Source organism: Thunnus albacares, chromosome 2 (assembly GCF_914725855.1).
Source record: "Thunnus albacares chromosome 2, fThuAlb1.1, whole genome shotgun sequence".
Lineage (NCBI taxonomy): Eukaryota > Metazoa > Chordata > Actinopteri > Scombriformes > Scombridae > Thunnus > Thunnus albacares.
The window spans coordinates 12,491,347-12,514,918 of record NC_058107.1 but is presented as its reverse complement, the minus strand read 5'-3'; the positions used below and the strand labels follow the sequence as shown (position 1 = coordinate 12,514,918).

Below are 23,572 nucleotides of genomic sequence, written 5' to 3'. Positions count from 1 at the left end.
TTCATTTTCCTCCACTTTTTCTATCCTTCATCTCTTATTCTTCAATTCTCAAGCCTTTCCATCTTTCTCTCCTTCATCCTCCACCCTTAACATCTCCTTTCTTCCTGTCCTTCATTCTTCTTACTTTCCCTTTCATACTCCTTTCATCCTCCACATTCCTTCCTTTTTCTCTTCACCCTTTCTTTTATTTTCTATCCTTTACATCTCCATGCTTCTTATCTTTAATCTTGTTTCCTATACCATTCCACCCTCTACCTATCCAGCTCCTCCATCTTCCCCTCTATCCTTTCTTTCCTTAATCCCTCTGTTTGTTCTATCATCCTCCCCTGTTGTATCTTTAAACTTAGTTTTTCTCTCTCCTATCCAACTTTTGTTTCTTTCAACTTCTCTCCATCCTTTCTATCCTTCATGGATGGGAAGTAGGGTTCTCTCCCATCCTTCTTCACTTGATTTTTCTTTCTTTCTTCTTCCTTCTTCTGCTATCCATCCATTGTTTTTTCTTGTCACTCTCTAACCTTACTATCATTCATGGATAAGAGCATTTCTATCTTCCTTTAACCATCCCTCCTTTCTGTCTCTAATTCTCCTTCATTTCCACCCTTCCTCTCATCTCTCTTTCTCCTGTCAACTTTTTTTTTTTTACTTAAATCTTCCTCCCTCTCCCATCCAAGCTTCATCTTCTTTCCTCTCTACCCTTTAATGTGACATCTTGCCTGGACTTTGGGTGTTTTTTTGGTCTTATGTTGTGTTCTGTGGGGTCTCCTGGTTTTGCACGTCTGTTTAGTCCCTCAGTTCATAGGGTTTTCTTGTATGATTTGGGTGGTGGGTTTTAGAGGATTGAATCATTAGTTTGTTGGGTTGTGTGCTTGGGTTTGTGTTTGTGCTTGGTTTTGGATGGGTTAGTATAGATGGCATTGAGTTTGATTTCTGGGTTTTTCTTCTGTTTCCCTTGTGTGTTCATGTGCTCCTCCACACCTGCCCTGCATTTGGACTCGTTAGCCCTGCCCTGCTGTCTTCCCCACACCTGCCCTGTGTTAGCCTCGTCAGCCCTGCCCCGCTCCCTGTGTGTCCTCAGCCAATCAGCTCCCTGTATGTTCATTCCCCTCTCGAGTTCTCCACCCATCTCCCCACCTGCACCTCATCTCCTTGTTAGTTCAGTTTCTTTAAGTTCGGGTTTTCTGTTCAGTCTTTGTTGGATCGTTTTGTGTTGTTCCTTCTGCTAGTTCTGTTCAGCCCTGTTTACCTGTCCGTGACCATCCACAATTAAGAGTTTTTCATCATATCTGCATTCTGGCCTCTGCGTTTGGGTCCACTCCTGCTTCCCCGAGCCTGACAGAACGATCCAACCAGTTATGGACCCAGCAGAGACAAACTGTTTTCAAGGAACCCGTCTGGCACTGGGGGGACCTCGATCAGCCAGACGGGCCTCCAAGCTTGCCAACCACCAGCACTGCCATTCGGCTTCCACTCCGGACATTCCAGCTCAGATGACTTTGCTGAAGTACTTTTATTATCAGGCATCTAAGACTGCTAGCAAGGAGCCAGCTAGCCAGCAGCCTGCCACTCCTGAGCCAGCACCAACCCAAAACCCCTACCTGGGCACCCACTTGGCTCTGGGAGGCCCTCGGAGCGCCAACCAGAGGTCCGGTCGTCAACGCAGACGACCACACCGTTCCTTGGGTCACCTTGCCACCTGGCCTGTCCTCTCCAGTGCCTCAGAGTCTCCGCCCCCCAGCGTCTCTGCTCCCCAGCGTCCCTGCTGGCGTGCAGCAACCCTCCGTCCCTGCTGGCGTGCAGCAACCCTCCGTCCCTGCTGGCGTGCAGCAACCCTCCGTCCCTGCTGGGCCAGCGCAGCTATCCCTTGTTCCGGAGCTGCGCCAGCCCCCCGTTCCATAGTCTGCAGCATCCCCTGTGGCGAGTCTGCAGCAGCATCCTCTTCTTCTGTGGCGTCGCCGCCCGAGTCTGCAGCAACATCCTCTTCTTCTGTGGCGTCGCCGCCCGAGTCTGCAGCAGCATCCTCTTCTTCTGTGCAGCAGCATCCATTTCTTCTGTGGCGTCGCCAACCAAGTCTGCTGCAGCATCCTCTTCGTCTGTGGCGTCGCCAACCAAGTCTGCTGCAGCATCCTCTTCTTCTGTGGCGTCGCCAACCGAGTATGCTGCAGCATCCTCTTCTTCTGTGGCGTCGCCGCCCGAGTCTGCAGCAACATCCTCTTCTTCTGTGGCGTCGCCGCTTGAGTCTGCAGCATCCCCTGTGGCGTCGCCGCCCGAGTCTGCAGCAGCATCCTCTTCTTCTGTGGCGTCGCCGCCCGAGTCTGCAGCAGCATCCTCTTCTTCTGTGGCGTCGCCGCCCGAGTCTGCAGCAGCATCCTCTTCTTCTGTGGCGTCGCCGCCCGAGTCTGCAGCATCCCCTGTGGCGAGTCTGCAGCAGCATCCTCTTCTTCTGTGGCGTCGCCAACCGAGTCTGTAGCAGCATCCTCTTCTTCTGTGGCGTCGCCGCCCGAGTCTGCAGCAGCATCCTCTTCTTCTGTGGCGTCGCCGCCCGAGTCTGCAGCAGCATCCTCTTCTTCTGTGGCGTCGCCGCCCGAGTCTGCAGCAGCATCCTCTTCTTCTGTGGCGTCGCCGCCCGAGTCTGCAGCAGCATCCTCTTCTTCTGTGGCGTCGCCGCCCGAGTCTGCAGCATCCCCTGTGGCGAGTCTGCAGCAGCATCCTCTTCTTCTGTGGCGTCGCCAACCGAGTCTGTAGCAGCATCCTCTTCTTCTGTGGCGTCGCCGCCCGAGTCTGCAGCAGCATCCTCTTCTTCTGTGGCGTCGCCGCCCGAGTCTGCAGCAGCATCCTCTTCTTCTGTGGCGTTGCCGCCCGAGTCTGCAGCAGCATCCTCTTCTTCTGTGGCGTCGCCGCCCGAGTCTGCAGCATCCCCTGTGGCGAGTCTGCAGCAGCATCCTCTTCTTCTGTGGCGTCACCGCCCGAGTCTGCAGCAGCATCCTCTTCTTCTGTGGCGTCGCCGCCCGAGTCTGCAGCATCCCCTGTGGCGAGTCTGCAGCAGCATCCTCTTCTTCTGTGGCGTCACCGCCCGAGTCTGCAGCAGCATCCTCTTCTTCTGTGGCATCTACGCCCGAGTCTGCAGCAGCATCCTCTTCTTCTGTGGCGTCGCCGCCCGAGTCTGCAGCATCCCCTGTTGCGTCGCCGCCCGAGTCTGCAGCAGCATCCTCTTCGTCTGTGGCGTCGCCAACCGAGTCTGCAGCAGCATCCTCTTCTTCTGTGGCGTCGCCGCCCAAGTCTGCAGCAGCATCCTCTTCTTCTGTGCAGCAACATCCATTTCTTCTGTGGCGTCGCCAACCAAGTCTGCTGCAGCATCCTCTTCTTCTGTGGCGTCGCCAACCGAGTCTGCTGCAACATCCTCTTCTTCTGTGGCGTCGCCGCCCGAGTCTGCAGCAGCATCCTCTTCTTCTGTGCAGCAGAATCCTCTTCTGTGGCGTCGCCGCCCGAGTCTGCAGCAGCATCCTCTTCTTCTGTGGCGTCGCCGCCCGAGTCTGCAGCATCCCCTGTGGCGAGTCTGCAGCAGCATCCTCTTCTGTGGCGTCGCTGCCCGAGTCTGCAGCAGTATCCTTTTCTTCTGTGGCGTCGCCGCCCGAGTCTGCAGCAGCATCCTCTTCTTCTGTGGCGTCGCTGCCCGAGTCTGCAGCAGTATCGTCTTCTTCTGTGGCATCGCCGCCCGAGTCTGCAGCAGCATCCTCTTCTTCTGTGGCGTCGCCGCCCGAGTCTGCAGCATCCCCTGTGGCGAGTCTGCAGCAGCATCCTCTTCTGTGGCGTCACCGCCCGAGTCTGCAGCAGCATCCTCTTCTTCTGTGGCATCTACGCCCGAGTCTGCAGCAGCATCCTCTTCTTCTGTGGCGTCGCCGCCCGAGTCTGCAGCAGCATCCTCTTCTTCTGTGGCATCTACGCCCGAGTCTGCAGCAGCATCCTCTTCTTCTGTGGCGTCGCCGCCCGAGTCTGCAGCAGCATCCTCTTCTTCTGTGGCGTCGCCGCCCGAGTCTGCAGCAGCATCCTCTTCTTCTGTGGCGTCGCCGCCCGAGTCTGCAGCAGCATCCTCTTCTTCTGTGGCGTCGCCGCCCGAGTCTGCAGCAGCATCCTCTTCTTCTGTGGCGTCGCCGCCCGAGTCTGCAGCAGCATCCTCTTCTTCTGTGGCGTCGCCGCCCGAGTCTGCAGCAGCATCCTCTTCTTCTGTGGCGTCGCCGCCCGAGTCTGCAGCAGCATCCTCTTCTTCTGTGGCGTCGCCGCCCGAGTCTGCAGCAGCATCCTCTTCTTCTGTGGCGTCGCCGCCCGAGTCTGCAGCAGCATCCTCTTCTTCTGTGGCGTCGCCGCCCGAGTCTGCAGCAGCATCCTCTTCTTCTGTGGCGTCGCCGCCCGAGTCTGCAGCAGCATCCTCTTCTTCTGTGGCGTCGCCGCCCGAGTCTGCAGCAGCATCCTCTTCTTCTGTGGCATCTACGCCCGAGTCTGCAGCAGCATCCTCTTCTTCTGTGGCGTCGCCGCCCGAGTCTGCAACAGCATCCTCTTCTTTTGTGCAGCAACATCCACTTCTTCTGTGGCGTCGCCAACCAAGTCTGCTGCAGCATCCTCTTCTTCTGTGGCGTCGCCAACCGAGTCTGCTGCAGCATCCTCTTCTTCTGTGGCGTCGCCGCCCGAGTCTGCTGCAACATCCTCTTCTTCTGTGGCGTCGCCGCCCGAGTCTGCAGCAGCATCCTCTTCTTCTGTGGCGTCGCCGCCCGAGTCTGCAGCAGCATCCTCTTCTTCTGTGGCGTCGCCGCCCGAGTCTGCAGCAGCATCCTCTTCTTCTGTGGCGTCGCCGCCCGAGTCTGCAGCAGCATCCTCTTCTTCTGTGGCGTCGCCGCCCGAGTCTGCAGCAGCATCCTCTTCTTCTGTGGCGTCGCCGCCCGAGTCTGCAGCAGCATCCTCTTCTTCTGCAGCATCCCCTGTGGCGAGTCTGCAGCAGCATCCTCTTCTTCTGTGGCGTCGCCGCCCGAGTCTGCAGCAGCATCCTCTTCTTCTGTGGCGTCGCCGCCCGAGTCTGCAGCAGCATCCTCTTCTTCTGTGGCGTCGCCGCCCGAGTCTGCAGCAGCATCCTCTTCTTCTGTGGCGTCGCCGCCCGAGTCTGCAGCATCCCCTGTGGCGAGTCTGCAGCAGCATCCTCTTCTGTGGCGTCACCGCCCGAGTCTGCAGCAGCATCCTCTTCTTCTGTGGCATCTACGCCCGAGTCTGCAGCAGCATCCTCTTCTTCTGTGGCGTCGCCGCCCGAGTCTGCAACAGCATCCTCTTCTTTTGTGCAGCAACATCCATTTCTTCTGTGGCGTCGCCAACCAAGTCTGCTGCAGCATCCTCTTCTTCTGTGGCGTCGCCAACCGAGTCTGCTGCAGCATCCTCTTCTTCTGTGGCGTCGCCGCCCGAGTCTGCTGCAACATCCTCTTCTTCTGTGGCGTCGCCGCCCGAGTCTGCAGCAGCATCCTCTTCTTCTGTGGCGTCGCCGCCCGAGTCTGCAGCAGCATCCTCTTCTTCTGTGGCGTCGCCGCCCGAGTCTGCAGCAGCATCCTCTTCTTCTGTGGCGTCGCCGCCCGAGTCTGCAGCAGCATCCTCTTCTTCTGTGGCGTCGCCGCCCGAGTCTGCAGCAGCATCCTCTTCTTCTGTGGCGTCGCCGCCCGAGTCTGCAGCAGCATCCTCTTCTTCTGTGGCGTCGCCGCCCGAGTCTGCAGCAGCATCCTCTTCTTCTGTGGCGTCGCCGCCAACCGAGTCTGCAGCAGCATCCTCTTCTTCTGTGGCGTCGCCGCCAACCGAGTCTGCAGCAGCATCCTCTTCTTCTGTGGCGTCGCCGCCCGAGTCTGCAGCAGCATCCTCTTCTTCTGTGGCGTCGCCGCCCGAGTCTGCAGCAGCATCCTCTTCTTCTGTGGCGTCGCCGCCCGAGTCTGCAGCAGCATCCTCTTCTTCTGTGGCGTCGCCGCCCGAGTCTGCAGCAGCATCCTCTTCTTCTGTGGCGTCGCCGCCCGAGTCTGCAGCAGCATCCTCTTCTTCTGTGGCGTCGCCGCCCGAGTCTGCAGCAGCATCCTCTTCTTCTGTGGCGTCGCCGCCCGAGTCTGCAGCAGCATCCTCTTCTTCTGTGGCGTCGCCGCCCGAGTCTGCAGCATCCCCTGTGGCGAGTCTGCAGCAGCATCCTCTTCTTCTGTGGCATCTACGCCCGAGTCTGCAGCAGCATCCTCTTCTTCTGTGGCGTCGCCGCCCGAGTCTGCAGCATCCCCTGTTGCGTCGCCGCCCGAGTCTGCAGCAGCATCCTCTTCGTCTGTGGCGTCGCCAACCGAGTCTGCAGCAGCATCCTCTTCTTCTGTGGCGTCGCCGCCCAAGTCTGCAGCAGCATCCTCTTCTTCTGTGCAGCAACATCCATTTCTTCTGTGGCGTCGCCAACCAAGTCTGCTGCAGCATCCTCTTCTTCTGTGGCGTCGCCAACCGAGTCTGCTGCAGCATCCTCTTCTTCTGTGGCGTCGCCAACCGAGTCTGCTGCAACATCCTCTTCTTCTGTGGCGTCGCCGCCCGAGTCTGCAGCAGCATCCTCTTCTTCTGTGCAGCAGAATCCTCTTCTGTGGCGTCGCCGCCCGAGTCTGCAGCAGCATCCTCTTCTTCTGTGGCGTCGCCGCCCGAGTCTGCAGCAGCATCCTCTTCTTCTGTGGCGTCGCCGCCCGAGTCTGCAGCATCCCCTGTGGCGAGTCTGCAGCAGCATCCTCTTCTGTGGCGTCGCTGCCCGAGTCTGCAGCAGTATCCTTTTCTTCTGTGGCGTCGCCGCCCGAGTCTGCAGCAGCATCCTCTTCTTCTGTGGCGTCGCTGCCCGAGTCTGCAGCAGTATCGTCTTCTTCTGTGGCATCGCCGCCCGAGTCTGCAGCAGCATCCTCTTCTTCTGTGGCGTCGCCGCCCGAGTCTGCAGCATCCCCTGTGGCGAGTCTGCAGCAGCATCCTCTTCTGTGGCGTCACCGCCCGAGTCTGCAGCAGCATCCTCTTCTTCTGTGGCGTCGCCGCCCGAGTCTGCAGCAGCATCCTCTTCTTCTGTGGCGTCGCCGCCCGAGTCTGCAGCAGCATCCTCTTCTTCTGTGGCGTCGCCGCCCGAGTCTGCAACAGCATCCTCTTCTTTTGTGCAGCAACATCCATTTCTTCTGTGGCGTCGCCAACCAAGTCTGCTGCAGCATCCTCTTCTTCTGTGGCGTCGCCAACCGAGTCTGCTGCAGCATCCTCTTCTTCTGTGGCGTCGCCGCCCGAGTCTGCTGCAACATCCTCTTCTTCTGTGGCGTCGCCGCCCGAGTCTGCAGCAGCATCCTCTTCTTTTGTGCAGCAGAGTCTGCAGCAGTATCCTTTTCTTCTGTGGCGTCGCCGCCCGAGTCTGCAGCAGCATCCTCTTCTTCTGTGGCGTCGCCGCCCGAGTCTGCAGCATCCCCTGTGGCGAGTCTGCAGCAGCATCCTCTTCTTCTGTGGCGTCGCCAACCGAGTCTGTAGCAGCATCCTCTTCTTCTGTGGCGTCGCCGCCCGAGTCTGCAGCAGCATCCTCTTCTTCTGTGGCGTCGCCAACCGAGTCTGCTGCAGCATCCTCTTCGTCTGTGGCGTCGCCAACCGAGTCTGCTGCAGCATCCTCTTCTTCTGTGGCGTCGCCGCCCGAGTCTGCAGCAGCATCCTCTTCTTCTGTGGCGTCGCCGCCCGAGTCTGCAGCAGCATCCTCTTCTTCTGTGGCGTCGCCGCCCGAGTCTGCAGCAGCATCCTCTTCTTCTGTGGCGTCGCCCCCCGAGTCTGCAGCATCGCCTGTGGCGTCGCCGCCCGAGTCTGCAGCACCCCCTGTGGTGAGTCTGCAGCAGCATCCTCTTCTTCTGTGGCGTCGCCGCCCGAGTCTGCAGCAGCATCCTTTCCTTCTGTGGTGTCGCCGCCCGAGTCTGCAGCAGCATCCCCTGTGGCGTCGCCGCCCGAGTCTGCAGCAGCATCCTCTTCTTCTGTGGCGTCGCCGCCCGAGTCTGTTGCAGCATCGTCTTCTTCTGTGGCGTCGCCGCCCGAGTCTGCAGCAGCATCCTCCTCTTCTGTGGTGTCGCCGCCCGAGTCTGCAGCAGCATCCTCTTCTTCTGTGGCGTCGCCAACCGAGTCTGCTGCAGCATCGTCTTCTTTTCTGTCGTCGCCGCCCGAGTCTGCAGCAGCATCCTCCTCTTCTGTGGCGTCGCCGCCCGAGTCTGCAGCAGCATCCTCTTCTTCTGTGGCGTCGCCGCCCGAGTCTGTTGCAGCATCGTCTTCTTCTGTGGCGTCGCCGCCCGAGTCTGCAGCAGCATCCTCCTCTTCTGTGGTGTCGCCGCCCGAGTCTGCAGCAGCATCCTCTTCTTCTGTGGCGTCGACACCCGAGTCTGCAGCAGTATCGTCTTCTTCTGTGGCGTCGCCGCCCGAGTCTGCAGCATCCCCTGTGGCATCGCCGCCCGAGTCTGCAGCAGCATCCTCTTCTTCTGTGGCGTCGCCGCCCGAGTCTGCTGTAACAACCTCTTCTTCTGTGGCGTCGCCGCCCGAGTCTGCAGCAGCATCCTCTTTTTCTGTGCAGCAGCATCCATTTCTTCCGTGGCGTCGCCAACCGAGTCTGCTGCAGCATCCTCTTCTTCTGTGGCATCGCCGCCCGAGTTTGCAGCAGCATCCTCTTCTTCTGTGGCGTTGCCGCCCGAGTCTGCAGCAGCATCCTCTTCTTCTGTGGCGTGTACGCCCGAGTCTGCAGCAGCATCCTCTTCTTCTGTGGCGTCGCCGCCCGAGTCTGCTGCAGCATCCTCTTCTTCTGTGGCGTCGCCAACCGAGTCTGCTGCAGCATCGTCTTCTTTTCTGTCGTCGCCGCCCGAGTCTGCAGCAGCATCCTCCTCTTCTGTGGCGTCGCCGCCCGAGTCTGCAGCAGCATCCTCTTCTTCTGTGGCGTCGCAGCCCGAGTCTGCAGCATCCCCTGTGGCGAGTCTGCAGCAGCATCCTCTTCTTCTGTGGCGTGTACACCCGAGTCTGCAGCAGTATCCTCTTCTTCTGTGGCGTCGCCGCCTGAGTCTGCAGCAGCATCCTCTTCTTCTGTGGCGTGGCCGCCCGAGTCTGCAGCATCCCCTGTGGCGTCGCCGCCCGAGTCTGCAGCAGCATCCTCTTCTTCTGTGGCGTCGCCGCCCGAGTCTGCAGCAGCATCCTCTTCTTCTGTGGCGTCGCCATCCGAGTCTGCAGCATCCCCTGTGGCGAGTCTGCAGCAGCATCCTCTTCTTCTGTGGCGTGTACGCCCGAGTCTGCAGCAGCATCCTCTTCGTCTGTGGCGTCTAACCAAGTCTGCTGCAGCATCCTCTTCTTCTGTGACATCGCCAACCGAGTCTGCTGCAGCATCCTCTTCTTCTGTGGCGTCGCCGCCCGAGTCTGCAGCATCCCCTGTGGCGTCGCCGCCCGAGTCTACAGCAGCATTCTCTTCTTCTGTGGCGTCACCGCTCGAGTCTGCAGCAGCATCCTCTTCTTCTGTGGCGTCGACACCCGAGTCTGCAGCAGTATCCTCTTCTTCTGTGGCGTCGCCGTCCGAGTCTGCAGCATCCCCTGTGGCATCGCCGCCCGAGTCTGCAGCAGCATCCTCTTCTTCTGTGGCGTCGCCGCCCGAGTCTGCTGTAACATCCTCTTCTTCTGTGGCGTCGCCGCCCGAGTCTGCAGCAGCATCCTCTTCTTCTGTGCAGAAGCATCCATTTCTTCCGTGGCGTCGCCAACCGAGTCTGCTGCAGCATCCTCTTCTTCTGTGGCATCGCCGCCCGAGTTTGCAGCAGCATCCTCTTCTTCTGTGGCGTTGCCGCCCGAGTCTGCAGCAGCATCCTCTTCTTCTGTGGCGTGTACGCCCGAGTCTGCAGCAGCATCCTCTTCTTCTGTGGCGTCGCCGCCCGAGTCTGCTGCAGCATCCTCTTCGTCTGTGGCGTCGCCAACCGAGTCTGCTGCAGCATTCTCTTCTTCTGTGGCGTCGCCAACCGAGTCTGTTGCAGCATCGTCTTCTTCTGTGGCGTCGCCGCCCGAGTCTGCAGCAGCATCCTCTTCTTCTGTGCAGCAGCATCCATTTCTTCTGTGGCGTCGCCAACCAAGTCTGCTGCAGCATTCTCTTCTTCTGTGGCGTCGCCAACCGAGTCTGCTGCAACATCCTCTTCTTCTGTGGCGTCGCCGCCCGAGTCTGCAGCAGCATCCTCTTCGTCTGTGGCGTCGCCAACCGAGTCTGCTGCAGCATTCTCTTCTTCTGTGGCGTCGCCAACCGAGTCTGTTGCAGCATCGTCTTCTTCTGTGGCGTCGCCGCCCGAGTCTGCAGCAGCATCCTCTTCTTCTGTGCAGCAGCATCCATTTCTTCTGTGGCGTCGCCAACCAAGTCTGCTGCAGCATTCTCTTCTTCTGTGGCGTCGCCAACCGAGTCTGCTGCAACATCCTCTTCTTCTGTGGCGTCGCCGCCCGAGTCTGCAGCAGCATCCTCTTCTTCTGTGGCGTCGCCGCCCGAGTCTGCAGCAGCATCCTCTTCTTCTGTGGCGTCTACGCCCGAGTCTGCAGCAGCATCCTCTTCTTCTGTGGCGTCGCCGCCCGACTCTGCAGCATCCCCTGTGTAGTCGCCGCCCGAGTCTGCTGCAGCATCCTCTTCTTCTGTGGCGTGTACGCCCGAGTCTGCAGCAGCATCCTCTTCTTCTGTGGCGTGTACGCCCGAGTCTGCAGCAGCATCCTCTTCTTCTGTGGCGTCGCCGCCCGAGTCTGCAGCATCCCCTGTGGCGAGTCTGCAGCAGCATCGTCTTCTTCTGTGGCGTCGCCGCCCGAGTCTGCAGCAGCATCCTCTTCTTTTGTGCAGCAGAATCCTCTTCTGTGGCGTCGCCGCCCGAGTCTGCAGCAGCATCCTCTTCTTCTGTGGCGTCGCCGCCCGAGTCTGCAGCAGCATCCTCTTCTTCTGTGGCGTCGCCGCCCGAGTCTGCAGCAGCATCCTCTTCTTTTGTGCAGCAGAATCCTCTTCTGTGGCGTCGCCGCCCGACTCTGCAGCATCCCCTGTGTAGTCGCCGCCCGAGTCTGCAGCATCCTCTTCTTCTGTGGCGTTGCCGCCCGAGTCTGCTGCAGCATCCTCTTCTTCTGTGGCGTGTACGCCCGAGTCTGCAGCAGCATCCTCTTCTTCTGTGGCGTGTACGCCCGAGTCTGCAGCAGCATCCTCTTCTTCTGTGGCGTCGCCGCCCGAGTCTGCAGCATCCCCTGTGGCGAGTCTGCAGCAGCATCGTCTTCTTCTGTGGCGTCGCCGCCCGAGTCTGCAGCAGCATCCTCTTCTTTTGTGCAGCAGAATCCTCTTCTGTGGCGTCGCCGCCCGAGTCTGCAGCAGCATCCTCTTCTTCTGTGGCGTCGCCGCCCGAGTCTGCAGCAGCATCCTCTTCTTTTGTGCAGCAGAGTCTGCAGCAGTATCCTTTTCTTCTGTGGCGTCGCCGCCCGAGTCTGCAGCAGCATCCTCTTCTTCTGTGGCGTCGCCGCCCGAGTCTGCAGCATCCCCTGTGGCGAGTCTGCAGCAGCATCCTCTTCTTCTGTGGCGTCGCCAACCGAGTCTGTAGCAGCATCCTCTTCTTCTGTGGCGTCGCCGCCCGAGTCTGCAGCAGCATCCTCTTCTTCTGTGGCGTCGCCAACCGAGTCTGCTGCAGCATCCTCTTCGTCTGTGGCGTCGCCAACCGAGTCTGCTGCAGCATCCTCTTCTTCTGTGGCGTCGCCGCCCGAGTCTGCAGCAGCATCCTCTTCTTCTGTGGCGTCGCCGCCCGAGTCTGCAGCAGCATCCTCTTCTTCTGTGGCGTCGCCGCCCGAGTCTGCAGCAGCATCCTCTTCTTCTGTGGCGTCGCCCCCCGAGTCTGCAGCATCGCCTGTGGCGTCGCCGCCCGAGTCTGCAGCACCCCCTGTGGTGAGTCTGCAGCAGCATCCTCTTCTTCTGTGGCGTCGCCGCCCGAGTCTGCAGCAGCATCCTTTCCTTCTGTGGTGTCGCCGCCCGAGTCTGCAGCAGCATCCCCTGTGGCGTCGCCGCCCGAGTCTGCAGCAGCATCCTCTTCTTCTGTGGCGTCGCCGCCCGAGTCTGTTGCAGCATCGTCTTCTTCTGTGGCGTCGCCGCCCGAGTCTGCAGCAGCATCCTCCTCTTCTGTGGTGTCGCCGCCCGAGTCTGCAGCAGCATCCTCTTCTTCTGTGGCGTCGCCAACCGAGTCTGCTGCAGCATCGTCTTCTTTTCTGTCGTCGCCGCCCGAGTCTGCAGCAGCATCCTCCTCTTCTGTGGCGTCGCCGCCCGAGTCTGCAGCAGCATCCTCTTCTTCTGTGGCGTCGCCGCCCGAGTCTGTTGCAGCATCGTCTTCTTCTGTGGCGTCGCCGCCCGAGTCTGCAGCAGCATCCTCCTCTTCTGTGGTGTCGCCGCCCGAGTCTGCAGCAGCATCCTCTTCTTCTGTGGCGTCGACACCCGAGTCTGCAGCAGTATCGTCTTCTTCTGTGGCGTCGCCGCCCGAGTCTGCAGCATCCCCTGTGGCATCGCCGCCCGAGTCTGCAGCAGCATCCTCTTCTTCTGTGGCGTCGCCGCCCGAGTCTGCTGTAACAACCTCTTCTTCTGTGGCGTCGCCGCCCGAGTCTGCAGCAGCATCCTCTTTTTCTGTGCAGCAGCATCCATTTCTTCCGTGGCGTCGCCAACCGAGTCTGCTGCAGCATCCTCTTCTTCTGTGGCATCGCCGCCCGAGTTTGCAGCAGCATCCTCTTCTTCTGTGGCGTTGCCGCCCGAGTCTGCAGCAGCATCCTCTTCTTCTGTGGCGTGTACGCCCGAGTCTGCAGCAGCATCCTCTTCTTCTGTGGCGTCGCCGCCCGAGTCTGCTGCAGCATCCTCTTCTTCTGTGGCGTCGCCAACCGAGTCTGCTGCAGCATCGTCTTCTTTTCTGTCGTCGCCGCCCGAGTCTGCAGCAGCATCCTCCTCTTCTGTGGCGTCGCCGCCCGAGTCTGCAGCAGCATCGTCTTCTTCTGTGGCGTCGCAGCCCGAGTCTGCAGCATCCCCTGTGGCGAGTCTGCAGCAGCATCCTCTTCTTCTGTGGCGTGTACACCCGAGTCTGCAGCAGTATCCTCTTCTTCTGTGGCGTCGCCGCCTGAGTCTGCAGCAGCATCCTCTTCTTCTGTGGCGTGGCCGCCCGAGTCTGCAGCATCCCCTGTGGCGTCGCCGCCCGAGTCTGCAGCAGCATCCTCTTCTTCTGTGGCGTCGCCGCCCGAGTCTGCAGCAGCATCCTCTTCTTCTGTGGCGTCGCCATCCGAGTCTGCAGCATCCCCTGTGGCGAGTCTGCAGCAGCATCCTCTTCTTCTGTGGCGTGTACGCCCGAGTCTGCAGCAGCATCCTCTTCGTCTGTGGCGTCTAACCAAGTCTGCTGCAGCATCCTCTTCTTCTGTGACATCGCCAACCGAGTCTGCTGCAGCATCCTCTTCTTCTGTGGCGTCGCCGCCCGAGTCTGCAGCATCCCCTGTGGCGTCGCCGCCCGAGTCTACAGCAGCATTCTCTTCTTCTGTGGCGTCACCGCTCGAGTCTGCAGCAGCATCCTCTTCTTCTGTGGCGTCGACACCCGAGTCTGCAGCAGTATCCTCTTCTTCTGTGGCGTCGCCGTCCGAGTCTGCAGCATCCCCTGTGGCATCGCCGCCCGAGTCTGCAGCAGCATCCTCTTCTTCTGTGGCGTCGCCGCCCGAGTCTGCTGTAACATCCTCTTCTTCTGTGGCGTCGCCGCCCGAGTCTGCAGCAGCATCCTCTTCTTCTGTGCAGAAGCATCCATTTCTTCCGTGGCGTCGCCAACCGAGTCTGCTGCAGCATCCTCTTCTTCTGTGGCATCGCCGCCCGAGTTTGCAGCAGCATCCTCTTCTTCTGTGGCGTTGCCGCCCGAGTCTGCAGCAGCATCCTCTTCTTCTGTGGCGTGTACGCCCGAGTCTGCAGCAGCATCCTCTTCTTCTGTGGCGTCGCCGCCCGAGTCTGCTGCAGCATCCTCTTCGTCTGTGGCGTCGCCAACCGAGTCTGCTGCAGCATTCTCTTCTTCTGTGGCGTCGCCAACCGAGTCTGTTGCAGCATCGTCTTCTTCTGTGGCGTCGCCGCCCGAGTCTGCAGCAGCATCCTCTTCTTCTGTGCAGCAGCATCCATTTCTTCTGTGGCGTCGCCAACCAAGTCTGCTGCAGCATTCTCTTCTTCTGTGGCGTCGCCAACCGAGTCTGCTGCAACATCCTCTTCTTCTGTGGCGTCGCCGCCCGAGTCTGCAGCAGCATCCTCTTCGTCTGTGGCGTCGCCAACCGAGTCTGCTGCAGCATTCTCTTCTTCTGTGGCGTCGCCAACCGAGTCTGTTGCAGCATCGTCTTCTTCTGTGGCGTCGCCGCCCGAGTCTGCAGCAGCATCCTCTTCTTCTGTGCAGCAGCATCCATTTCTTCTGTGGCGTCGCCAACCAAGTCTGCTGCAGCATTCTCTTCTTCTGTGGCGTCGCCAACCGAGTCTGCTGCAACATCCTCTTCTTCTGTGGCGTCGCCGCCCGAGTCTGCAGCAGCATCCTCTTCTTCTGTGGCGTCGCCGCCCGAGTCTGCAGCAGCATCCTCTTCTTCTGTGCAGCAGCATCCTCTTCTTCTGTGGCGTGTACGCCCGAGTCTGCAGCAGCATCCTCTTCTTCTGTGGCGTCGCCGCCCGAGTCTGCAGCAGCATCCTCTCCTTCTGTGGTGTCGCCGCCCGAGTCTGCAGCAGCATCCCCTGTGGCGTCGCCGCCCGAGTCTGCAGCAGCATCCTCTTCTTCTGTGGCGTCGCCGCCCGAGTCTGCAGCAGCATCCTCTTCTTCTGTGGCGTCGACACCCGAGTCTGCAGCAGTATCGTCTTCTTCTGTGGCGTCGCCGCCCGAGTCTGCAGCATCCCCTGTGGCATCGCCGCCCGAGTCTGCAGCAGCATCCTCTTCTTCTGTGCAGCAGCATCCATTTCTTCCGTGGCGTCGCCAACCGAGTCTGCTGCAGCATCCTCTTCTTCTGTGGCATCGCCGCCCGAGTTTGCAGCAGCATCCTCTTCTTCTGTGGCGTCGCCGCCCGAGTCTGCTGTAACAACCTCTTCTTCTGTGGCGTCGCCGCCCGAGTCTGCAGCAGCATCCTCTTCTTCTGTGCAGCAGCATCCATTTCTTCCGTGGCGTCGCCAACCGAGTCTGCTGCAGCATCCTCTTCTTCTGTGGCATCGCCGCCCGAGTTTGCAGCAGCATCCTCTTCTTCTGTGGCGTTGCCGCCCGAGTCTGCAGCAGCATCCTCTTCTTCTGTGGCGTGTACGCCCGAGTCTGCAGCAGCATCCTCTTCTTCTGTGGCGTCGCCGCCCGAGTCTGCTGCAGCATCCTCTTCTTCTGTGGCGTCGCCAACCGAGTCTGCTGCAGCATCGTCTTCTTTTCTGTCGTCGCCGCCCGAGTCTGCAGCAGCATCCTCCTCTTCTGTGGCGTCGCCGCCCGAGTCTGCAGCAGCATCCTCTTCTTCTGTGGCGTCGCCGCCCGAGTCTGTTGCAGCATCGTCTTCTTCTGTGGCGTCGCCGCCCGAGTCTGCAGCAGCATCCTCCTCTTCTGTGGTGTCGCCGCCCGAGTCTGCAGCAGCATCCTCTTCTTCTGTGGCGTCGACACCCGAGTCTGCAGCAGTATCGTCTTCTTCTGTGGCGTCGCCGCCCGAGTCTGCAGCATCCCCTGTGGCATCGCCGCCCGAGTCTGCAGCAGCATCCTCTTCTTCTGTGGCGTCGACACCCGAGTCTGCAGCAGTATCGTCTTCTTCTGTGGCGTCGCCGCCCGAGTCTGCAGCATCCCCTGTGGCATCGCCGCCCGAGTCTGCAGCAGCATCCTCTTCTTCTGTGGCGTCGCCGCCCGAGTCTGCTGTAACAACCTCTTCTTCTGTGGCGTCGCCGCCCGAGTCTGCAGCAGCATCCTCTTTTTCTGTGCAGCAGCATCCATTTCTTCCGTGGCGTCGCCAACCGAGTCTGCTGCAGCATCCTCTTCTTCTGTGGCATCGCCCCCCGAGTTTGCAGCAGCATCCTCTTCTTCTGTGGCGTTGCCGCCCGAGTCTGCAGCAGCATCCTCTTCTTCTGTGGCGTGTACGCCCGAGTCTGCAGCAGCATCCTCTTCTTCTGTGGCGTCGCCGCCCGAGTCTGCTGCAGCATCCTCTTCTTCTGTGGCGTCGCCAACCGAGTCTGCTGCAGCATCGTCTTCTTTTCTGTCGTCGCCGCCCGAGTCTGCAGCAGCATCCTCCTCTTCTGTGGCGTCGCCGCCCGAGTCTGCAGCAGCATCCTCTTCTTCTGTGGCGTCGCAGCCCGAGTCTGCAGCATCCCCTGTGGCGAGTCTGCAGCAGCATCCTCTTCTTCTGTGGCGTGTACACCCGAGTCTGCAGCAGTATCCTCTTCTTCTGTGGCGTCGCCGCCTGAGTCTGCAGCAGCATCCTCTTCTTCTGTGGCGTGGCCGCCCGAGTCTGCAGCATCCCCTGTGGCGTCGCCGCCCGAGTCTGCAGCAGCATCCTCTTCTTCTGTGGCGTCGCCGCCCGAGTCTGAAGCAGCATCCTCTTCTTCTGTGGCGTCGCCATCCGAGTCTGCAGCATCCCCTGTGGCGAGTCTGCAGCAGCATCCTCTTCTTCTGTGGCGTGTACGCCCGAGTCTGCAGCAGCATCCTCTTCGTCTGTGGCGTCTAACCAAGTCTGCTGCAGCATCCTCTTCTTCTGTGACATCGCCAACCGAGTCTGCTGCAGCATCCTCTTCTTCTGTGGCGTCGCCGCCCGAGTCTGCAGCATCCCCTGTGGCGTCGCCGCCCGAGTCTACAGCAGCATTCTCTTCTTCTGTGGCGTCACCGCTCGAGTCTGCAGCAGCATCCTCTTCTTCTGTGGCGTCGACACCCGAGTCTGCAGCAGTATCCTCTTCTTCTGTGGCGTCGCCGTCCGAGTCTGCAGCATCCCCTGTGGCATCGCCGCCCGAGTCTGCAGCAGCATCCTCTTCTTCTGTGGCGTCGCCGCCCGAGTCTGCTGTAACATCCTCTTCTTCTGTGGCGTCGCCGCCCGAGTCTGCAGCAGCATCCTCTTCTTCTGTGCAGAAGCATCCATTTCTTCCGTGGCGTCGCCAACCGAGTCTGCTGCAGCATCCTCTTCTTCTGTGGCATCGCCGCCCGAGTTTGCAGCAGCATCCTCTTCTTCTGTGGCGTTGCCGCCCGAGTCTGCAGCAGCATCCTCTTCTTCTGTGGCGTGTACGCCCGAGTCTGCAGCAGCATCCTCTTCTTCTGTGGCGTCGCCGCCCGAGTCTGCTGCAGCATCCTCTTCGTCTGTGGCGTCGCCAACCGAGTCTGCTGCAGCATTCTCTTCTTCTGTGGCGTCGCCAACCGAGTCTGTTGCAGCATCGTCTTCTTCTGTGGCGTCGCCGCCCGAGTCTGCAGCAGCATCCTCTTCTTCTGTGCAGCAGCATCCATTTCTTCTGTGGCGTCGCCAACCAAGTCTGCTGCAGCATTCTCTTCTTCTGTGGCGTCGCCAACCGAGTCTGCTGCAACATCCTCTTCTTCTGTGGCGTCGCCGCCCGAGTCTGCAGCAGCATCCTCTTCGTCTGTGGCGTCGCCAACCGAGTCTGCTGCAGCATTCTCTTCTTCTGTGGCGTCGCCAACCGAGTCTGTTGCAGCATCGTCTTCTTCTGTGGCGTCGCCGCCCGAGTCTGCAGCAGCATCCTCTTCTTCTGTGCAGCAGCATCCATTTCTTCTGTGGCGTCGCCAACCAAGTCTGCTGCAGCATTCTCTTCTTCTGTGGCGTCGCCAACCGAGTCTGCTGCAACATCCTCTTCTTCTGTGGCGTCGCCGCCCGAGTCTGCAGCAGCATCCTCTTCTTCTGTGGCGTCGCCGCCCGAGTCTGCAGCAGCATCCTCTTCTTCTGTGCAGCAGCATCCTCTTCTTCTGTGGCGTGTACGCCCGAGTCTGCAGCAGCATCCTCTTCTTCTGTGGCGTCGCCGCCCGAGTCTGCAGCAGCATCCTCTTCTGTGGCGTCGCCGCCCGAGTCTGCAGCATCCCCTGTGGTGAGTCTGCAGCAGCATCCTCTTCTTCTGTGGCGTCGCCGCCCGAGTCTGCAGCAGCATCCTCCTCTTCTGTGGCGTCGCCGCCCGAGTCTGCAGCAGCATCCTCTTCTTCTGTGGCGTCGCCGCCCGAGTCTGCAGCAGCATCCTCTTCTTCTGTGGCGTGTACGCCCGAGTCTGCAGCAGCATCCTCTTTCTGTGGCGTCGCCGCCCGAGTCTGCAGCAGCATCCTCTTCTTCTGTGGCGTCGCCGCCCGAGTCTGCAGCATCCCCTGTGGCGTCGCCGCCCGAGTCTGCAGCATCCCCTGTGGCTAGTCTGCAGCAGCATCCTCTTCTTCTGTGGCGTCGCCGCCCGAGTCTGCTGCATCCCCTGTGGCGTCACCGCCCGAGTCTGCAGCATCCCCTGTGGAGAGTCTGCAGCAGCATCCTCTTCGTCTGTGGCGTCGCCAACCGAGTCTGCTGCAGCATCCTCTTCTTCTGTGGCGTCGCCGCCCGAGTCTGCAGCAGCATCCTCTTCTTCTGTGGCGTCGCCGCCCGAGTCTGCAGCAGCATCCTCTTCTTCTGTGGCGTGTACGCCCGAGTCTGCAGCAGCATCCTCTTTTTCTGTGGCGTCGCCGCCCGAGTCTGCAGCAGCATCCTCTTCTTCTGTGGCGTCGCCGCCCGAGTCTGCAGCATCCCCTGTGGCGTCGCCGCCCGAGTCTGCAGCATCCCCTGTGGCTAGTCTGCAGCAGCATCCTCTTCTTCTGTGGCGTCGCCGCCCGAGTCTGCTGCATCCCCTGTGGCGTCACCGCCCGAGACTGCAGCATCCCCTGTGGAGAGTCTGCAGCAGCATCCTCTTCGTCTGTGGCGTCGCCAACCGAGTCTGCTGCAGCATCCTCTTCTTCTGTGACGTCGCCAACCGAGTCTGCTGCAGCATCCTCTTCTTCTGTGGCATCGCCGCCCGAGTCTGCAGCATCCCCTGTGGCGTCGCCCCCCGAGTCTGCAGCATCCCCTGTGGCGAGTCTGCAGCAGCATCCTCTTCTTCTGTGGCGTGTACGCCCGAGTCTGCAGCAGCATCCTCTTTTTCTGTGGCGTCGCCGCCCGAGTCTGCAGCAGCATCCTCTTCTTCTGTGGCATCGCTGCCCGAGTCTGCAGCATCCCCTGTGGCGTCGCCGCCCGAGTCTGCAGCATCCTCTGTGGCTAGCATCCTCTTCTTCTGTGGCGTCGCCGCCCGAGTCTGCTGCATCCCCTGTGGCGTCACCGCCCGAGTCTGCAGCATCCCCTGTGGAGAGTCTGCAGCAGCATCCTCTTCGTCTGTGGCGTCGCCAACCGAGTCTGCTGCAGCATCCTCTTCTTCTGTGACATCGCCAACCGAGTCTGCTGCAGCATCCTCTTCTTCTGTGGCATCGCCGCCCGAGTCTGCAGCAGCATCCTCTTCTTCTGTGGCGTCGCAGCCCGAGTCTGCAGCATCCCCTGTGGCGAGTCTGCAGCAGCATCCTCTTCTTCTGTGGCGTGTACGCCCGAGTCTGCAGCAGCATCCTCTTCTTCTGTGGCGTCGCCGCCCGAGTCTGCAGCAGCATCCTCTTCTTCTGTGGCGTGTACGCCCGAGTCTGCAGCAGCATCCTCTTCTTCTGTGGCGTCGCCGCCCGAGTCTGCAGCAGCATCCTCTTCTGTGGCGTCGCCGCCCGAGTCTGCAGCATCCCCTGTGGTGAGTCTGCAGCAGCATCCTCTTCTTCTGTGGCGTCGCCGCCCGAGTCTGCAGCAGCATCCTCCTCTTCTGTGGCGTCGCCGCCCGAGTCTGCAGCAGCATCCTCTTCTTCTGTGGCGTCGCCGCCCGAGTCTGCAGCAGCATCCTCTTTTTCTGTGGCGTCGCCGCCCGAGTCTGCAGCAGCATCCTCTTCTTCTGTGGCGTCGCCGCCCGAGTCTGCAGCATCCCCTGTGGCGTCGCCGCCCGAGTCTGCAGCATCCCCTGTGGCTAGTCTGCAGCAGCATCCTCTTCTTCTGTGGCGTCGCCGCCCGAGTCTGCTGCATCCCCTGTGGCGTCACCGCCCGAGTCTGCAGCATCCCCTGTGGAGAGTCTGCAGCAGCATCCTCTTCGTCTGTGGCGTCGCCAACCGAGTCTGCTGCAGCATCCTCTTCTTCTGTGGCGTCGCCGCCAGAGTCTGCAGCAGCATCCTCTTCTTCTGTGCAGCAGCATCCTCTTCTTCTGTGCAGAAGCATCCATTTCTTCCGTGGCGTCGCCAACCGAGTCTGCTGCAGCATCCTCTTCTTCTGTGGCATCGCCGCCCGAGTCTGCAGCAGCATCCTCTTCTTCTGTGCAGCAGCATCCTCTTCTTCTGTGGCGTGTACGCCCGAGTCTGCAGCAGCATCCTCTTCTTCTGTGGCGTCGCCGCCCGAGTCTGCAGCAGCATCCTCTTCTGTGGCGTCGCCGCCCGAGTCTGCAGCATCCCCTGTGGTGAGTCTGCAGCAGCATCCTCTTCTTCTGTGGCGTCGCCGCCCGAGTCTGCAGCAGCATCCTCCTCTTCTGTGGCGTCGCCGCCCGAGTCTGCAGCAGCATCCTCTTCTTCTGTGGCGTCGCCGCCCGAGTCTGCAGCAGCATCCTCTTCTTCTGTGGCGTGTACACCCGAGTCTGCAGCAGCATCCTCTTTTTCTGTGGCGTCGCCGCCCGAGTCTGCAGCAGCATCCTCTTCTTCTGTGGCGTCGCCGCCCGAGTCTGCAGCATCCCCTGTGGCGTCGCCGCCCGAGTCTGCAGCATCCCCTGTGGCTAGTCTGCAGCAGCATCCTCTTCTTCTGTGGCCGCCCGAGTCTGCAGCAGCATCCTCTTCTTCTGTGGCATCGCCGCCCGAGTCTGCAGCATCCCCTGTGGCGTCGCCGCCCGAGTCTGCAGCATCCTCTGTGGCTAGCATCCTCTTCTTCTGTGGCGTCGCCGCCCGAGTCTGCTGCATCCCCTGTGGCGTCACCGCCCGAGTCTGCAGCATCCCCTGTGGAGAGTCTGCAGCAGCATCCTCTTCGTCTGTGGCGTCGCCAACCGAGTCTGCTGCAGCATCCTCTTCTTCTGTGACGTCGCCAACCGAGTCTGCTGCAGCATCCTCTTCTTCTGTGGCATCGCCGCCCGAGTCTGCAGCAGCATCCTCTTCTTCTGTGGCGTCGCAGCCCGAGTCTGCAGCATCCCCTGTGGCGAGTCTGCAGCAGCATCCTCTTCTTCTGTGGCGTGTACGCCCGAGTCTGCAGCAGCATCCTCTTCTTCTGTGGCGTCGCCGCCCGAGTCTGCAGCAGCATCCTCTTCTTCTGTGGCGTGTACGCCCGAGTCTGCAGCAGCATCCTCTTCTTCTGTGGCGTCGCCGCCCGAGTCTGCAGCAGCATCCTCTTCTTCTGTGGCGTCGCCGCCCGAGTCTGCAGCATCCCCTGTGGTGAGTCTGCAGCAGCATCCTCTTCTTCTGTGGCGTCGCCGCCCGAGTCTGCAGCAGCATCCTCCTCTTCTGTGGCGTCGCCGCCCGAGTCTGCAGCAGCATCCTCTTCTTCTGTGGCGTCGCCGCCCGAGTCTGCAGCAGCATCCTCTTCTTCTGTGGCGTGTACGCCCGAGTCTGCAGCAGCATCCTCTTTTTCTGTGGCGTCGCCGCCCGAGTCTGCAGCAGCATCCTCTTCTTCTGTGGCGTCGCCGCCCGAGTCTGCAGCATCCCCTGTGGCGTCGCCGCCCGAGTCTGCAGCATCCCCTGTGGCTAGTCTGCAGCAGCATCCTCTTCTTCTGTGGCGTCGCCGCCCGAGTCTGCAGCATCCCCTGTGGCGTCACCGCCCGAGTCTGCAGCATCCCCTGTGGAGAGTCTGCAGCAGCATCCTCTTCGTCTGTGGCGTCGCCAACCGAGTCTGCTGCAGCATCCTCTTCTTCTGTGGCGTCGCCGCCAGAGTCTGCAGCAGCATCCTCTTCTTCTGTGCAGCAGCATCCTCTTCTTCTGTGCAGAAGCATCCATTTCTTCCGTGGCGTCGCCAACCGAGTCTGCTGCAGCATCCTCTTCTTCTGTGGCATCGCCGCCCGAGTTTGCAGCAGCATCCTCTTCTTCTGTGGCGTTGCCGCCCGAGTCTGCAGCAGCATCCTCTTCTTCTGTGGCGTGTACGCCCGAGTCTGCAGCAGCATCCTATTTTTCTGTGGCGTCGCCGCCCGAGTCTGCAGCAGCATCCTCTTCTTCTGTGGCGTCGCCGCCCGAGTCTGCAGCATCCCCTGTGGCGTCGCCGCCCGAGTCTGCAGCATCCCCTGTGGCTAGTCTGCAGCAGCATCCTCTTCTTCTGTGGCGTCGCCGCCCGAGTCTGCTGCATCCCCTGTGGCGTCACCGCCCGAGTCTGCAGCATCCCCTGTGGAGAGTCTGCAGCAGCATCCTCTTCGTCTGTGGCGTCGCCAACCGAGTCTGCTGCAGCATCCTCTTCTTCTGTGACGTCGCCAACCGAGTCTGCTGCAGCATCCTCTTCTTCTGTGGCATCGCCGCCCGAGTCTGCAGCATCCCCTGTGGCGTCGCCCCCCGAGTCTGCAGCATCCCCTGTGGCGAGTCTGCAGCAGCATCCTCTTCTTCTGTGGCGTCTCCGCCCGAGTCTGCAGCAGCATCCTCCTCTTCTGTGGCGTCGCCGCCCGAGTCTGCAGCAGCATCCTCTTCTTCTGTGGCGTCGCAGCCCGAGTCTGCAGCATCCCCTGTGGCGAGTCTGCAGCAGCATCCTCTTCTTCTGTGGCGTGTACGCCCGAGTCTGCAGCAGCATCCTCTTTTTCTGTGGCGTCGCCGCCCGAGTCTGCAGCAGCATCCTCTTCTTCTGTGGCATCGCCGCCCGAGTCTGCAGCATCCCCTGTGGCGTCGCCGCCCGAGTCTGCAGCATCCCCTGTGGCTAGTCTGCAGCAGCATCCTCTTCTTCTGTGGCGTCGCCGCCCGAGTCTGCTGCATCCCCTGTGGCGTCACCGCCCGAGTCTGCAGCATCCCCTGTGGAGAGTCTGCAGCAGCATCCTCTTCGTCTGTGGCGTCGCCAACCGAGTCTGCTGCAGCATCCTCTTCTTCTGTGACGTCGCCAACCGAGTCTGCTGCAGCATCCTCTTCTTCTGTGGCATCGCCGCCCGAGTCTGCAGCATCCCCTGTGGCGTCGCCCCCCGAGTCTGCAGCATCCCCTGTGGCGAGTCTGCAGCAGCATCCTCTTCTTCTGTGGCGTCGCCGCCCGAGTCTGCAGCAGCATCCACTTCTTCTGTGGCGTCGCAGCCCGAGTCTGCAGCATCCCCTGTGGCGAGTCTGCAGCAGCATCCTCTTCTTCTGTGGCGTGTACGCCCGAGTCTGCAGCAGCATCCTCTTTTTCTGTGGCGTCGCCGCCCGAGTCTGCAGCAGCATCCTCTTCTTCTGTGGCATCGCCGCCCGAGTCTGCAGCATCCCCTGTGGCGTCGCCGCCCGAGTCTGCAGCATCCTCTGTGGCTAGCATCCTCTTCTTCTGTGGCGTCGCCGCCCGAGTCTGCTGCATCCCCTGTGGCGTCACCGCCCGAGTCTGCAGCATCCCCTGTGGAGAGTCTGCAGCAGCATCC

The 23,572-nt window shown here is 60.9% G+C and overlaps 1 protein-coding gene across 1 annotated transcript in view; it reads left to right on the top strand.

The window, feature by feature from the left end:
* Nucleotides 1-1,352: 1,352 nt before the first annotated feature.
* LOC122969757 (streptococcal hemagglutinin-like) overlaps nt 1,353-23,572 on the top strand; it is a gene marked incomplete at its 3' end in the record, with an annotated part of 40,246 nt that continues 18,026 nt past the window's right edge. Inside the window, exon 1 of the mRNA XM_044335728.1 lies at nt 1,353-1,769. Within this exon, the coding sequence (XP_044191663.1) occupies nt 1,353-1,769 (417 nt within the window). The remainder of the gene's footprint in view (nt 1,770-23,572) is intronic.